This window comes from Zootoca vivipara, chromosome 15 (genome assembly GCF_963506605.1).
Source record: "Zootoca vivipara chromosome 15, rZooViv1.1, whole genome shotgun sequence".
Lineage (NCBI taxonomy): Eukaryota > Metazoa > Chordata > Lepidosauria > Squamata > Lacertidae > Zootoca > Zootoca vivipara.
This window is the reverse complement of record NC_083290.1, coordinates 115655-130115: the sequence shown is the minus strand read 5'-3', so window position 1 is coordinate 130115 and position 14461 is coordinate 115655. Positions and strand designations below refer to the sequence as shown.

The window sequence follows — 14461 nt, the reverse complement described above, 5'->3', positions numbered from 1 at the left end:
CCCTGGCCCAAAGCCCACCCGGAAGGCAGCTGCGGCGGGACGTCACGGCACGCTCTGGAAGGGAGTCCGAAATTGCAGAGGGGACCATTTTGCTGCCGGGATGGGCCACTCCCTGGATCCAATTGAGAAGCCATGTTTGAATCTTCCAGAAAACAGTGGAAGCCTGGACCGCGCAGGGCAAGCGCCCCCCTCCCCGCAAAAGAAACCCACACACAAAATCCCACAGGCACGTGAACGCCCCATCAAAGCGTAGGTTTCTATTTTGCGAGAAATTTAATTTAACTTTAATTTTACTGCGCATTTTTAAATTTTAAAAACACGCGTCCCTGCCAATAAAGTCTCCGGCCATCACTGCAGCGGAGTGGAGAGTCCTCTCCTCTGCGCGGAAGAGAGCCGCTTGCAACAGCCTTGCAGGGTAACCTCGTGCGGATATTGCGGGTTGGGGAGGTCAGGCCCCATGAACAGCACCAGGCACCAGGCTCGCATTTTCCGGCGCAGCAACCCTCTATACTTTTTGGATAGCTCTGCGTTCGCTACCCGTTGTTTGCATCACGTGCTCAGAACGACGCGGCCTCTTGGCATCCCAGCCAATCAGGAGGCGCGCCGACCTCGTCCCCTGCCCCAATTGGCCGGAGCGGTCACAAGAGCCGAGCGAGCTCTTTCCTCCGGTCTCGCCCGTCTCTTCTTTCTCGGGCGGAGGCAGCCGCGATGGAGCCGGAGGAAGGACCGCAGCATCTCAGGTGAGGAAGCGGAGGGGCCTCCTGCTGCTGCTGCACCTGCACATGCGCGCGGGGGACCCGTATTGGGAAAACTCCCTTTGGCCCACGTGCCCCCGGCGGAGTGTCAAGGGAGTCCCTGGGCATGTGCAGAGTGCGCCCGATCCTTCCTGCCCCAAGTGGTGCCCCCTGCTGTTGGGGAGGCGAGGGCTGCTCCCTCGAGGCTCTTCCGCCCCCTTGGGGTTTCTTGCGAGGAGGCAGCAACCTCTCCCGAAGGATTTCGGGGCCCCATGACCGGCCTCCTCCCGCGGACAGGCGCGCCTTCTTACAGCAAATGCGGCTCCGCGGCTCCGGAGCGGGAGTTATGCTAATCGCCGCGGGAAGCGCGAAAGCCGATTTCGGCTTGCAAAGCAGTGGCTGGGATTTGAGTCCTTCGTGGGCCGCTTCTATAGCAGGTGCTGCGCCTGCTGCCAAAGGGGCTCCCCTGCCCGCACTTTCCACATCCTCGGGAGGGGGGGGGGGAGGTGCGCCCGTGGAAAGGCAGGCAGGCGGCCGGCCGGGAACACGCCCGGGATCGGGGGCTGCCGGGCTGCCTGCCGGTGGCGCTTCTCCCTCCTCCCGCAGGACGGGGGTCTTGCGCTTGGCAGGCAACTCCGGGCTTCCGCTTAAGTCCCAGTCAGGTCTTCCTAACCGCGGCCCTGCACGGCACATCCGCTTTCTGCCTCTAGTAGATGTTGGGCTCTAGTTCCCAGCAAGCAGCTGAGTTAGTGCTCAGGGGTGATGGGAGATATAGTCTGGCAGCATTTGGAAGGCCACCTGTCTCTGGGATATATCCTGTGCCCATCCTGTCATCCCCCTTCTGGAGGGCTGACTTGGGCAGGGAAACAGGGCAAATATGTTTTTCCTTCCCCACACTTCTCTGACCCACAAGCTAAGCTGCAACAGCCACCTCTGAACCTCCCAACCCCTTCCTAGCCAGAAGCTGTGTTAATAAAAAGCCTCCTGAGGGGGTCACTTGTCAGATTTGGTCCCTGGCTTGGCAATCCCTCCATGTGGGGCACGTGCCTCAAAACCAGTGATTATACCTCCATGACAGAGTCACAGAAACATGTGATTGGCCTCAGTTAACAATAGCTTTTCATAAATCTCCAGGCTCCAGCAGCATTAATTCTTGGCGCGTGGCCTGGGTGTGGGGGGTGCACCTTGAGGGCTTGCAAGGAGAGGAAGAGGACACCCCTTCCTGCCTCAGAGTTGCCTTCTGGTGCGGCTGACGGCTTCCTTCCTTAGCTTTTGCCAGAAGCGAGGCTTAATTCTGCTTGCATTGACACTTCTCTGGCTGGGCAGCACCTTGGGTGGGGAGTGGGGCATGCCCCTCTCCTGCTGGCCCCATGGCATCTTTGCAACCTGAAGAGCCGCTCCAGGACTTGCTCTCCGTCTCCTTGCTGGACCTGGAGGGCACCCCCTCTGCCTTCCGCAGCCGCTCTGCCAGCGTGAGCAGCACGGGCTCCAGTGGGCGGCTGCAGCTGCGGCAGCGAGTGGCACAGCTCATGGCTTGCGTGGAGGACGTCAGCTCCGATGATGAGATCCACGAGGAAGTCTCACGCACCATCGACGAGGCTTTTCTGATCTGTGGGAAAATGCAGAAGCAGAAGCTTCAAGGGATCAGGTGCCCTTCCCAGGCAGACTCTCTCCAGCGGGGCTTTGGTGTTTTTAGGGCAGGATTACAGATAAGGTGGCATGAGGAGGGGAGAGATACCATAAATGGGATGAGGAGGTGGCTGTGCCGGACAGGAGCCTGTCCCCACCTGTTTGTACTTCAGCCGCACTGCCTTTTGTCTGTTTCTGAAGGTTGCACTTGGTGACTTGGAACGTGGGCACAGCTTCTCCCCCTCCTGATGTCACCTCTTTGCTGCAGCTCAACTTGCAAGACCGGGAAATGGACATGTATGTCATTGGGTAGGTATTTTAGGAACTAGAGCTGGGGATATCATCCTGGCCATGCCATCTGCAGAAGCGAGAAGGTGGCCTTTACGAACATGGTGCTTCTTGAGATCTTTTGCAGACATAGGGGGAATGTGGCACAGGTGAGAAATCTCATTCAAGAAAAGGGGCAGCCATTCAGGATTGTGTGGACTTCAAGAAAGAATGTTCTTGCGTGTGATTTCACTGAGTAGTACTGAGTAGTCAGTACTCAGTGTGCTAAGATGGTATCCAGAATTGTGCCACCGTCTGGTGATGCACCCTTCCTTCCTCTGCTTTCACTAGGGCATGGGTGTGCATGTGGATGCAGGCAGTGGGTTAAAAGATCAACAAACATCTCATTGGATAGCAGAGGGCCAGCAGCCTCTCCTGCTCTTAGTGTTTCCCAATAGGTCTGGGTACTTTTTGTCAAAATGAGATGTAAGATTACCTGGGTTAACCCTGGAGTGTTCAGTTTACAGGAGGTGAACTCCAAGATTGTGAATTTCCTGTCTGACATGGCCTTTGATGATCCTTGGAGTATTTTCTTCATGAATGTTCTTTCTCCTCTGCGCTATGTCAAGGTAATCATATTGATTTGTCTATTGGTGGTCTGGCTTATTCTCCTGATGCATATCCTGGCACATGAGGTGTCCTGTCATTTGGGCATGACCCTGCCTCCTTTCTGGCCAGCAGACAGTCATAGATCTGCTGCAAGTGCTCCAGAGTTTGCATTCAGCATAGGAAGGGCACATGGGGGGGGCATTCTCAGTGATTACCCGCTCCTCCCAGGGACTCGCCAAAGCAGAAACCATTCAAGGCTGGCTTTTGAAATTAAGTGTTCTAGAATTGTCTCTGATGCAAGAAGTAATGTAGCCACAGTGGCTCTGTGCTCCCTCCACTGATCCGGAGGTAATAAGTGTCTCCGGTGAATTGCAAGTGGGGAGAGTATTTCTGCTGTTTTCAGGTCCTGCTTATGGGGATCAGGTTGGCCACTATGGGAAACAGGGCAGTTGGCTAGATGATCCCCTTTGGCCTGATCCAGTTGCCGAAGGACCTTCTTATGTTCTTTTGATTTCAAGAATGTTCTAGTCGGGTTTGATTCCAAAAGGCCTACCAACCACCTAGAATTGCAGTGGTTGTGCATTAAAATAAATAAGACAAGGCTACAATTTTGCTGTTTCCTGTGCTTGGTCCCCAGACACTACTCCCCAGCCAGAGTTCTCTTGAGCATTGCACTGGCTTGGGTCAGGTGCTCCCCAGTGCCTTTATTAGGCCTGGGCAGGAAGAGGTTCTTGGTACTGCCTGACTTCCATTTATCTCCAATTCTGTCAAGAATGGAGGAAGCAGCAGCTTTCCTTGGCCCTCAAGGGAGATGCCGTCGCCTTCCTTTAGCCAACTGAGCAGTGTTTGGACTCCCTTCCCAGGCCTGGGATTTTCTGGGGCATCAAGCACCATCTGCTACTGGCTTGCGGTCTGAGATCATAGAAGATGATCCTAACCTTTTCTGGGGGGTCGCTAGTGTTTGTTTTTTTAAAAAATCTTTTCTGCTTGCAGGTATCTTCCATACGCATGCAGGGCCTCCTCCTCCTGGTCTTTGCAAAGCAGCCTCATGTCCCCTTCATACGGGACATTCAAAGCCAGTTCACTCGCACAGGTCTCTACGGATATTGGGTAAGCAGCTCACCGTGTTTTCCAGACATTTTAACGGCTTTTCAAATTGCAACTTAGTCTTGGCTTCTGCATGTTGTCTATGGTGGCTTCAGTGAGGAATAAAAGAAAGTTAGTAAAGTTTTAAAACATTTTCTCTGAAGTTATAAACTTGTCAAGGGCTACAGAGATTAATTTGTATGATGATGCAGGATTGGACCACATCAGAGCAAAAAGTGTTGCCATCCCTGGTGCTGGCAAATTTGCTCCTCGTGTCTGTACTCAAAGCACAGTCTGATTCCTGGCTTCCTATGGTGCCATACTTCTCTGTTGTCTTGAGGATTCCACTGTGCCTTTCTTGGCTTCAAACAAGTTTGGGATTGACCAAACTGAAACTCATCGGAACTCAGTTTCAACCCCTCTCAGGTGGGCGCCATTGCCATTATAAGAGAACAAAGGAGGTGTTCCTGATACCTTCCGACACCTCTTTTTCTAGAAAAATAGCACTGTGTTTGACGAATATTTATGAATAGTAGGTGTTGCTTCTGAAATGTACCTGTAAATGGAAACATGTTCAATGGAAACAAGTCTTAAAACAGCCTCAAGCACTGTTATTGTGTGATCTGGGGGACCTGATCCGTCGGTGCCTTGGCTTCTTATGTCTTGTAGGGAAACAAGGGGGGTGTCACCACTCGCATGTCTGTCTATGGACATACCATCTGTTTCCTGAACTGCCACCTGCCAGCCCACATGGAGAATGCAGGACAGCGGTTGGATGACTTTGAGCGTATCTTGGAGATGCAGCAGTTTGAAGGCGAAAAGATTCCCAACGTCCTGGATCACGAGTGAGTGGCAACTGAATCTGGTCGAGGCTACCCTGCTGTCTTGCTTCTAGGAAAAGAGGATCCAGCTCAGCTTGGCCTCTGCCACATATGTAGTTGTCCATTTAGCTTAGGGAGCCCCTCTGATAGCTTTGAACCCAAAGTGAGAGCATGCGGAAGATGGTTATTTCATGAAGATGATGGTGGTGATTAATTTGTTGTTGTTTCCACAAAAGCAACTCAAAGTGGTTTACAAAAATGAACATTAAAAACAATCTAAAATGCTCATCAGTAAAATGTGGATTCAATTCAACTTATCCCAATAAAAAGCTGAGCAGAAGGCCACAAACTTACTTGATGTTCCAAATTCCCAGGCAAATAACTAAATTTTTGCCCAACTCCTGAAAAGAGATGGCAGTTGTGGAATTTTGTAGTTTAGGGGTTATTCAGAGCTCCACAGAAGTCCGTTCAAGGGAACAAAATTCCTGGAGGAAGAGGAGGTCCTCAAGCAGAGCAGCACTTGGTCTCACTCCCAAGTTTGGAAGTCTTCCCTTTTGCTCTGAAGCACCTGGTTCTGCGAAGGGAGGGAGGGAGGGAAGGTGCCTGGACCAGAGGAGTCCATTTTGAGAATTGTTCTGGCAGCTCTTTAGTGAGCCTGACTCCACCCCCCACCCCCCGTTGTGTCACTTTCAGACTAAGTGATGCTTCCTAATGGGGGAAAGACCATGCAGTTCAAAGCGAACGAGAGGGCAGATAACTTTGCACAGTGGTGAAAGAGAATGGAGAGCTACAGAGTAAATGTGCTCCTGAGATATCATCTGCGGATGAATCTGATGTCTGCCTTGCAGCTTTCTCCTGTTTTTCATAAGCAGTTATTTCTCGTTTCTTCTCTGTGAAGCATTCTCTTCTGGTTTGGTGACTTGAACTTCCGGATTGAAGATTACGGCCTGCATTTCATTCGAGAATCAATCAATAACAGCCGATTCAGCCTTTTGTGGGAAAAGGACCAGGTACTACCTCCAAGTTCTCTTCTCTTCATGCCTGTGCAGGTGCCACCACCAGGATCTTCTGCTTTCCTCTCTCTTCTGGCTTCCCCTGATGGAAGACCCTACAATTTTGCCTGCTGATTCCACCCACCCCTGACTCACCCCCCAAATGTCACTTGGCAACAAATCTGTGAATATTTACATTTTGTTCCCATATTTTTTTGCCTTATTCCTGGTCCATATCTATTTCACAATTGGCTCTAAATTTCCTCCTGGGAAGTTGTGAAACTTGCCTGTCCCATTCCATATCAATTTCTGTGGAGTAAAATGACCTTCATGTGGATCTCCTTTCCGAAAGAAAGAAAGAAAGAAAGAAAGAAAGAAAGAAAGAAAGAAAGAAAGAAAGAAAGAAGCCTCGAAGAGGAGGCCTCAGAACTTCTCATATGTAGGATTCTTTTAGTTGGGCCTGGTTGCTGCTTTGCATTTCTCTTATTCCTTTCTTTTTATTTATTCAGCTTAACATGGCTAAGAAGAAGGAACCCATTCTTCAAGAATTCATGGAGGGGCCTCTGAAGTTCAAACCCACCTACAAGTTTGACCTGTACTCAAATGACTATGATACCAGGTAAATGCTGGTTACCCCCACAACACACACATCTTGGATGTATGACCAGGCTGGTGAAGGTGAATAAACATCCCACCTGAGAAGAAAGCGGGAGGCAGTTTGGGGAAGGAGAGAGCTGACCCTGGCCATCTTAGTCTGAGGAGGCTCTTCATCAGTGTCTTGGCTCAGTCCTCCAAAAGAGCTCCAGTGAAATAGGTGTTTGGGATTTTTGCACTAATGTCTGTTTCTATTTCAGGGGGCAGAAGACGCTCTTTTGGTTTAAGTAAGGAGATTTTGATGCCCTCCTTTCCAAATCTTCAGCATTTTAGACTTTTAGACTATTAGCATTTCAAACTGTTGCCACTCTTTTCTCTCCAGCTGCCGGAGGCTGATCCTAACCTGCTAATTGGCATGATGGACCTGAAATAAAAAAGAGCCTCTTGCATCTGGGTGCAACGGAGAGTTTCCCCCACAGTGATCAATGGGGATGAAGGAAGCAGCTGTTCTCCAGCATGATAGCCCTTGTGGATTCCACTTTGTTGGCTCACTAGGTTTGCTTTCCTGCCTGCCTGCTGGGGCTCCTCAGAAGCCAGGATAGGAAATGCTTCTGCTGCACTTGCTTCCACAAGGCACAAAAAGGCTCTGCTGGCTGCTATTTAGTCAGCTCAGCAGCTTAAAAAGGGATTCGTAGGTTGCTCAGCTGCCCCTTGGGTAGCTTAATCCTTTCAAAGAGACCCAGGTGTGGAATGGAGTGAACAGGTCAGATCTTGAGCTACTGGTAACTCCGGTGGCAATAAGAGTTGGCTGCCGAGCAAATTGTCTTCTTCCCACATCTTTCTATCGTAGAATTATAGAGTTGGAAGGGATCTGAAGGGTCATCTAATTCTAGCCCAACCCCTTGCAGTGCAGGAATCCTTTGCCCAAGGTGGGCTCAAATCCATGACCCTGAGATTAAAAGCCTCATGCTCTATCGACTGAGTCCTCTGAGAATGACCAGGCAGCCCAGGCTGTATTTGTCTCCTGGGCTTATGACCATTTCACTCTGAAGAGACAGCAGAGTTTTTGAAAAAGTACCCAGGATAAGGGCCAGAAATGCAGGTGGCACAAACTTCAATGTGGGCAAACCTCTCCTGAGCACTTGATGTTCTCATGACTTACTACGTGGACCATTGAAATGTAAAGCTGCCTCTAGCCTGGTTAACACTTGGTTGATGCTAGTTCATGTTTTCTGATACGAAGTTGATTAACCTCCCTCTTTCTTTGCCTGCCTTTCTTTTAGATCTGCTAACGTACAGATGTTGTTTGATTGAGCTATAAAATGAAGGTGGTGGGGGCAGCATAAGCATTGGTTTGCTTTGTCCCCATAATGCCTCTGCTGCTGCCGCCATGGATAGCAGCTTTGCTTCGTTGGTGTGTCCTCACTGCCTCCCCTTTTGCAGTGGGAAGAAGCGGAAGCCTGCGTGGACGGATCGGATCCTCTGGAGGGTGAAGCACCTTTTGCAGTTGGCCTCAGAGGCAGGAGAGATGCCAGAAGAGGAGGCCATTTCTGTGTCCCTGCACAGCTACATCAGCCACATGAGTTACGGCATCAGCGACCACAAACCTGTCACCGGGACCTTTGAACTTGAGGTAATGTTCTTCTCTTCCTGAGTGCAGAATTGGCTCTTGGAAAAAGGAACCTGGTCACGGCTCCAGTCCCTTCCATCAGAGAAATGGCTGGACAGATGAAGCCCATCTACAGAAGACCTGGGAAGGCTTCACAAGCTTTCCAGCTAGCCAAGGTGCATTTTCTGATGGATGCTTTGCAGTCCTGCTCTGTGTCTCAAAGACAGATCACAAACCATCTTATGGTTGGTGGGGAGAGAGCCCTTGCACCCTAAGTAGATACCTTTGATTTCCAGGCCCATTTAAACTCTTCTCTCGTGTAGGTGCTTGCAAATTGCAACTGGGTCAGCCTACTTAATTGGGAAGCTGCCGCCCCCAAAAATTTTTTGAGGGTCATTCTACAACCTTTTTAGGATAGCTTATCTTTTGAATGGCAGCACTTGAGGATTATTAACATGTTCAGAGTTGGGAGCATGAAGAGCGGCTTCTGACTGCTGCTGAATGGGTGGCTATGGGATACAACTTCTTTCCTTTCTTCCAGATGAAGCCTCTGCCACCCGTCCCACTGGTCAGGCTGCATCCTGTGGGCAATTGGGATGCTGAGCAAGATGCCACTGTCCGCTACTCCACAGCTCCGGAATTTCCAAGCAGTGCCTGGGATTGGATTGGTCTCTACAAGGTGACATTGCCACAGATGTGTACTGAGGGGGAAGGATTGTAGCTCAGCAGCAGAGACATGCAGAAGGGTCCTCAGTTCAATTCCTGGCCTCTTGAACTGGGAAAGACCCCCAGCCTGAAACCCTGGAGAGCTGTTGCAGTCAGTGTAGACCAGGCACCCCCAACCTTCGGCCCTCCAGATGTTTTAGACTACAATTCCCATCATCCCTGACCACTGGTCCTGTTAGCTAGGGATGATGGGAGTTGTAGGCCAAAACATCTGGAGGGCCATAGGTTGGGGATGCCTGGTGTAGACAGCACAGAGCCAACATACCAATGGCCTGGCTTCCATTTCCTTTGCTCCTTTGAGGGTGAGGTGTGCTGTGGTCATGAGAAAAACTGTGCCATTTTCTTGTGAAGGAGAGGCTCTCCTGGTTCCTCCTGAGGGGTACACAGTGCCAGATATTTCCTCCTGCCCAGAGTGCCCACAGCTCTGAGAGGATATTTGGCATCCTGCAGCCAAGGATGACTAAAAGGAGGCAGTGGCGGGTTGTGTGAAGCTGAGGTATCAGGGTGGCAGGGCACTGAGTGACCTGAGCAAAGGGTCTGGTTCCCTTGGGGAAAGAACAGGCTGCAGACCCTGGCCAAGAAACAAAGGCAAGGCTCAGAGACAAGAAGCTCGTGAGTGGCAAACCTTCTTGTGCCTGAAAATTCTCAGTTTGATAGAAGCAGTCAAAAGCCAGGAGACTGATGAGGGACTTCGTCTTTGGTATGAGAATCTTTTGGATTATTTAGGCCAGTTCTTCTGTCTGTGTCTCATCCTCTAAATACCACATGTGTTGCCATAATTTCCTTAAAGAAAAGGTTACAAACTTTGTGATGAATCATTGTGTGGCCTTGACTTAATCTTGCTTTTGTTGTCATATTTCCTTGTACCGTACCACTCGTAGCAATACTGAAGTGTGAAACAGTTCAGAGTTTGCATCCCATTTCCTTGCCTAACCAGAGCAGATAGCTCTCACATATTAGACAGGTGTTCACTTCCCTGACAACCAAGTTGTGCTCAAGGCAGCTCTCCCCCCTTGCAGGTGACCTTCAAGCATGCAAATGACTATGTGATGTACGCCTGGGTGCAAGACAACGAGATTTCCTCTGAGGAGGATGCAAAGCAGGTGAGGGAGAAGTAGCCTGAGGTTATCACTGCTGGCTGCTTCGTTCCAGATGTTTTGCTGAATGCTGACTGCCTTTGCTTTATTCTTCCCAGGTCTATCTCAGTGCTGAGGAGCTTCCAGCAACAGGAGGAGAGTTTCTTCTGTGCTATTACAGCAACACAATGCAATCCCTGGTTGGCATCAGTCAGCCCTTTCAGGTATGGGACTGATGGGCTGACTCAGTACAAGCCAGCTTCCTAGGTTCCTAGAACCTCCAGGGAGCTCTTCCTTATGTTCCTGGACTCACCTGGGGAAATGGTTCTCCTCTTTGGATTACCTAGTCTACCTCACAGGGTTGTTGTGAGGACAAAATAGAGAGGGGAAGAGAACCATATCTGCAGCCCTGAGCTCCTTGGAGGAAAGGTGGGAGAGAACTGTAATAAATAATAAAAAACAAAAACAAAGAGTGATCTCTCCTTTCAGATTCAACCAAGGAGAATGTTAGCTGAGAAGGACCTGGCCTGGGACGGAGTCAGCAGGATGCAGGAGCAGCTTTGTGATGAGAAGCCACCGTGTGACTTTTGAACTGTGCCACGTGGCCCTGCAGCGGGGTCTGTGAGGAGGGAACCTCCTTCCTCTGCCTTAGAAACAGGCCTCTCTCCGAAGCCTAGAAACACAGCTGGGCATGTGAGTTTGAGCAGCCCAGAGCATCATTTCCTAGGAAATAAATAGTTCTATTGCTGTCCCAGGAAGCTGGAACAAGGCTGTGCCTACCTTCAGCAACTAAAGAACCTTGACTAATTGTAGCTTTCCCAAGAGGATCCACCTTCCAGTGGCCTAGTGCAGGGCAGGGGGCACTTATTCCTGAGGCCTGCTGCTGCTTCATTTTCCTAGGGGTTATTTTAGGAACCAGGCAATACACTGCAATATTAAGTAGTCAATGGTTGGTCTGTTTTTAAAAAAACCAGCATTCCAAGATTCAGCTCCCTATTTTTATGAAATGCACTTAGAATTTACTTGGGAGCTGAAATACTTTCTACTGTAGATGAAGAGAATATGCAGTCAGTTGTGACATTTTGGTTGGTTGGAAATGAGCAGTCATGACAGAGCAGTGAAGAGGGAGGGACTTGAGCAGCTCATGGCTTCTGTTATCTTTACTTCCAGCTGCCTCACTTCCTGTGGTAGTTTTAATCTCCAAGAGTTCAATGCTTGAAATTCTGAAGGTAAATCTACATCCATCCATCCATCCAACCAACCAGCTGGCTTTTGCTTGGAATGTGGGAGTTCTTGATGGCCCGTCGCATTAAAAAAACCCCAACCATGCTGGTGATTCCACCTGGGGTTATTTTGAGCTGTACAACAGGGGAAGCCAATGTGGTGCTGTCCAGATGATGTTGGTCCCCTGACTCCCATCAGCCACAGGTCAGGAAAGAACAGGGGTAGGTGTTATCCCCCCTCCCCCTTCTGGAGCAAGCTCCACAGTAACACAGCCTTGCTGGGACCTTCCTGGGGCCAGTCCTCATCTGGATGCATTTCTTGCACCTTTGCACAATTTCTGTGGAACTGGCCTGTCTCCTTCAGCCCATGTTTCTGCAGTTTCTGGCTCCACTCAGCACTGAAGGCCCCTGTCAGGATGGGCTGCTGTGCTGCACACTGCGGCCCCCGTGCTCATCAAGCAAGGCTGGCTAGTTCCCCTCTGCATGCAAGTGATGGGGGGGGGGAGGCTGCTGTTGGCAGCATGTTGTGTGTGGATATGACTTGCCCGCTGCTGGGATTCCCTTTACTTTGCTGCTCATGCCAATCCTTTGCACTCACGAGGGAGGGAGAAAAATATAGATGCACCTGCCCTCTGGGCACTTGTCAGCTGCTCCTGTGACGAAAAGGGTTTCCATGGAGAAAAGGTACCAAGCTGCCCAGAGAATAGGAGAAACCTGGGCTGAAATAATTAGTGGTGGGTGTTATCATGGTGGCCAGCCTTTGAACTCCGAGATAAGGCAGATGCACCCACCAAAATCCTTATGTACAAGCACTTTCAATTTGTCTTGTCTGAATTGCTCCTGTTGCATCTGGACTCGTTTCCATTTCTCCCAATGCAGTTTCTGTAAGTGTGGGAGGTTTTGGAATGGGGCAAATTTCCCTGTGCCTGTTAGCAGATGAGTTTCAGTCACTGCCTAATGGATTTAAAGTTAAATCGTGGCAGATGGACAGCAGGATTCTTATGTAAATTGGCCCACAAGAAGAGCGTCCTGTCTGGCAAAGACTGACTCTTCGCCTGAGCCTTGGCATTCTAGCTGGGACAGGAACTTCCTTGGGAGCCAGTGGTGGCAGCTGCTTTTCTGTAAGTCACTTTGTTACATGTGTGAAGATATATTGAGAGAGGTTTTTCATTGTCTTTTAAGTAAACACCCTCAAGATACTGCCTGGGGTCATTGCTGTGACTGCCATATTGTTTGTTTTAATCCTTCTGTTTGAGAGATCTGTCACAGCCTGGGAAAGGACTTTCTTCAGGAAGGGCCATAGCTCAGAGCATCTGCCTTGCATGCAGAAGGCTGCCGATTCAATCTGCAGGTAGGGCTGGGAGAGTCTGAAACCCTAGAGAACCACTGCCAGGCAGAGTAAACAGTACTAAGCTAGATGGACCAGTGGTATAAGGCAGCTTCCTCAGTGGAATTTCATTTTCTCCTCTTTTTAGCATCCTGACCATCCACTCCCTTTGTTCTTTGCTGTGCGAATTTAGGATAGGCATCGTATTGGTGTCGTCGTTTCATGACATAATTTTTGTGTGAGAGATTCACCCTGAAAATTGTTTGGCAGTCAAGTATGCTCTGTCAACACAGAACAAGATGCGGCAAAGCAGGTGTTCCATCCTTTCACTTTGCCAAAGAGTCTTGTGGCATAGGGGTCACACTTCTCCATACCAAACTGGTTCACATTTAAATCTGCCGTTAAATCTAGTCCTGGTGTTGACACCCAGGTAGGAAATGCTTTTCATCATTTTTGATTGGTTTACCAGCTTGCATCTCCTCTTGAGTAATTACTTGGCCACATTTGCAGTTGATAACATCCAAGGTAAGAACTGTGGGCGGCTGCCTAGGAAGAATGTCCAGGCTGCTGAATGTGTATCAGCAATACTTTCAAGACTACCACTGGGTTGCTGTTGGTTTCTGGGTGCAGTTCAAGGTGCTTCTCTTACTGTTTTTTAAAGCCTAATCCCTTAAAGGGTACCTGAAGGAACTCTGCTTCCTCCCATATGAACCTGCTGGTTCCTGGAGACCACTATCTTAAGGTCCAGCTCCTGGCACCTCACTGTCACAGGTCAGGCAGGTGGTGATTTGGGACAGGGCGTTCTGTGTTGGTGCCTTGCTTTTGTGATACACTTTTAAAGGAGGCATGCCTGGCATCGACTTTTTTAACAAATAAATCATGTTTTAGGTAAGGTAAAGGCAAAGGTACCCCTGACCATTAGGTCCAGTTGCGGACGACTCTGTGATTGCGCACTCATCTTGCTCTATAGGCCGAGGGAGCTGGCGTTTATCTGCAGACAGCTTCTGGGTCATGTGGCCAGCATGACTAAGCCGCTTCTGGCGAACCAGAGCAGCACACAGAAACGCCGTTTACTTTCCCGCCGGAGCGGTACCTATTTATCTACTTGCATGTGACGTGCTAGGTGGGCAGGTACCAAGTAACAAGTAACAACTGTATTTCCCCCAACCCCTCACCTGTTATTTGCTGTATTTTGCTGCTGCTGCTATTTGTCTTCACTGCTTAGTTTGTATTGTGCTTCTATACTATTTTATTTTAGATGGTAACTTGTCTTGCAGTCCTTGAGGTGAATCACAAATGGTTTAAAGAAGAAATATTAAAATAAATGTTAACTCTGATAGTTACTCTGCCTCCCAGTTGTTGCTGTTGTCTCTGAGCCACAAGGGGGCACTGCAGAGGACGCAGATTCTGCTGAAACTCTTCCAGCTGTTTTTCGGGTGTGGTCTCTCCTCCGGAAGCTCTTCTGAGTGATGCCAGTGCAGAAGTCTTCACCATTAGCAGGGTGTGCCTGCCTTTAAATGAGGCTTGTGTGGGTCCTGAACCCTGGTGCATGCCTTTGCACAAGGGGGAAGAGGGTTGCTGGGGAGACGTGGAGATTGTTCGCGTGAAAAGAGATGGTCCTGCTCACCGCCATTGGCAAGGGAAGCCTCTCTCTCTGGGAAGGTTCCCCTGCTCCCCCCCCCACTTCAAACTTGGGATGCAAAGGAAGTGGGGATATTTTTTCATGAAAAGTTTTTTTCACAGCTCAAAAGAGTGCTATGTTTTGGCT

General features: G+C 49.6%; 1 protein-coding gene across 2 annotated transcripts; it reads left to right on the top strand.

Moving 5' to 3' along the window:
* Window positions 1-611: 611 nt before the first annotated feature.
* On the top strand, window positions 612-14036 carry INPP5K (inositol polyphosphate-5-phosphatase K). Of its 2 annotated transcripts, XM_035138832.2 has the most exons (13): window positions 612-740; window positions 2565-2672; window positions 3151-3259; window positions 4233-4349; window positions 4995-5170; window positions 6045-6156; window positions 6648-6757; window positions 6993-7019; window positions 8176-8365; window positions 8883-9020; window positions 10087-10170; window positions 10263-10367; window positions 10633-14036. In XM_035138832.2, exons 1-13 carry the CDS (start codon window positions 709-711, stop codon window positions 10732-10734), a joined length of 1410 nt encoding a protein of 469 aa, XP_034994723.1. In that variant the 5' UTR covers window positions 612-708; the 3' UTR covers window positions 10735-14036. The 2 variants fall into 2 exon arrangements, with proteins under 2 accessions (XP_034994723.1, XP_034994724.1); XM_035138833.2 differs by lacking the exon at window positions 6993-7019.
* Window positions 14037-14461: the final 425 nt, after the last annotated feature.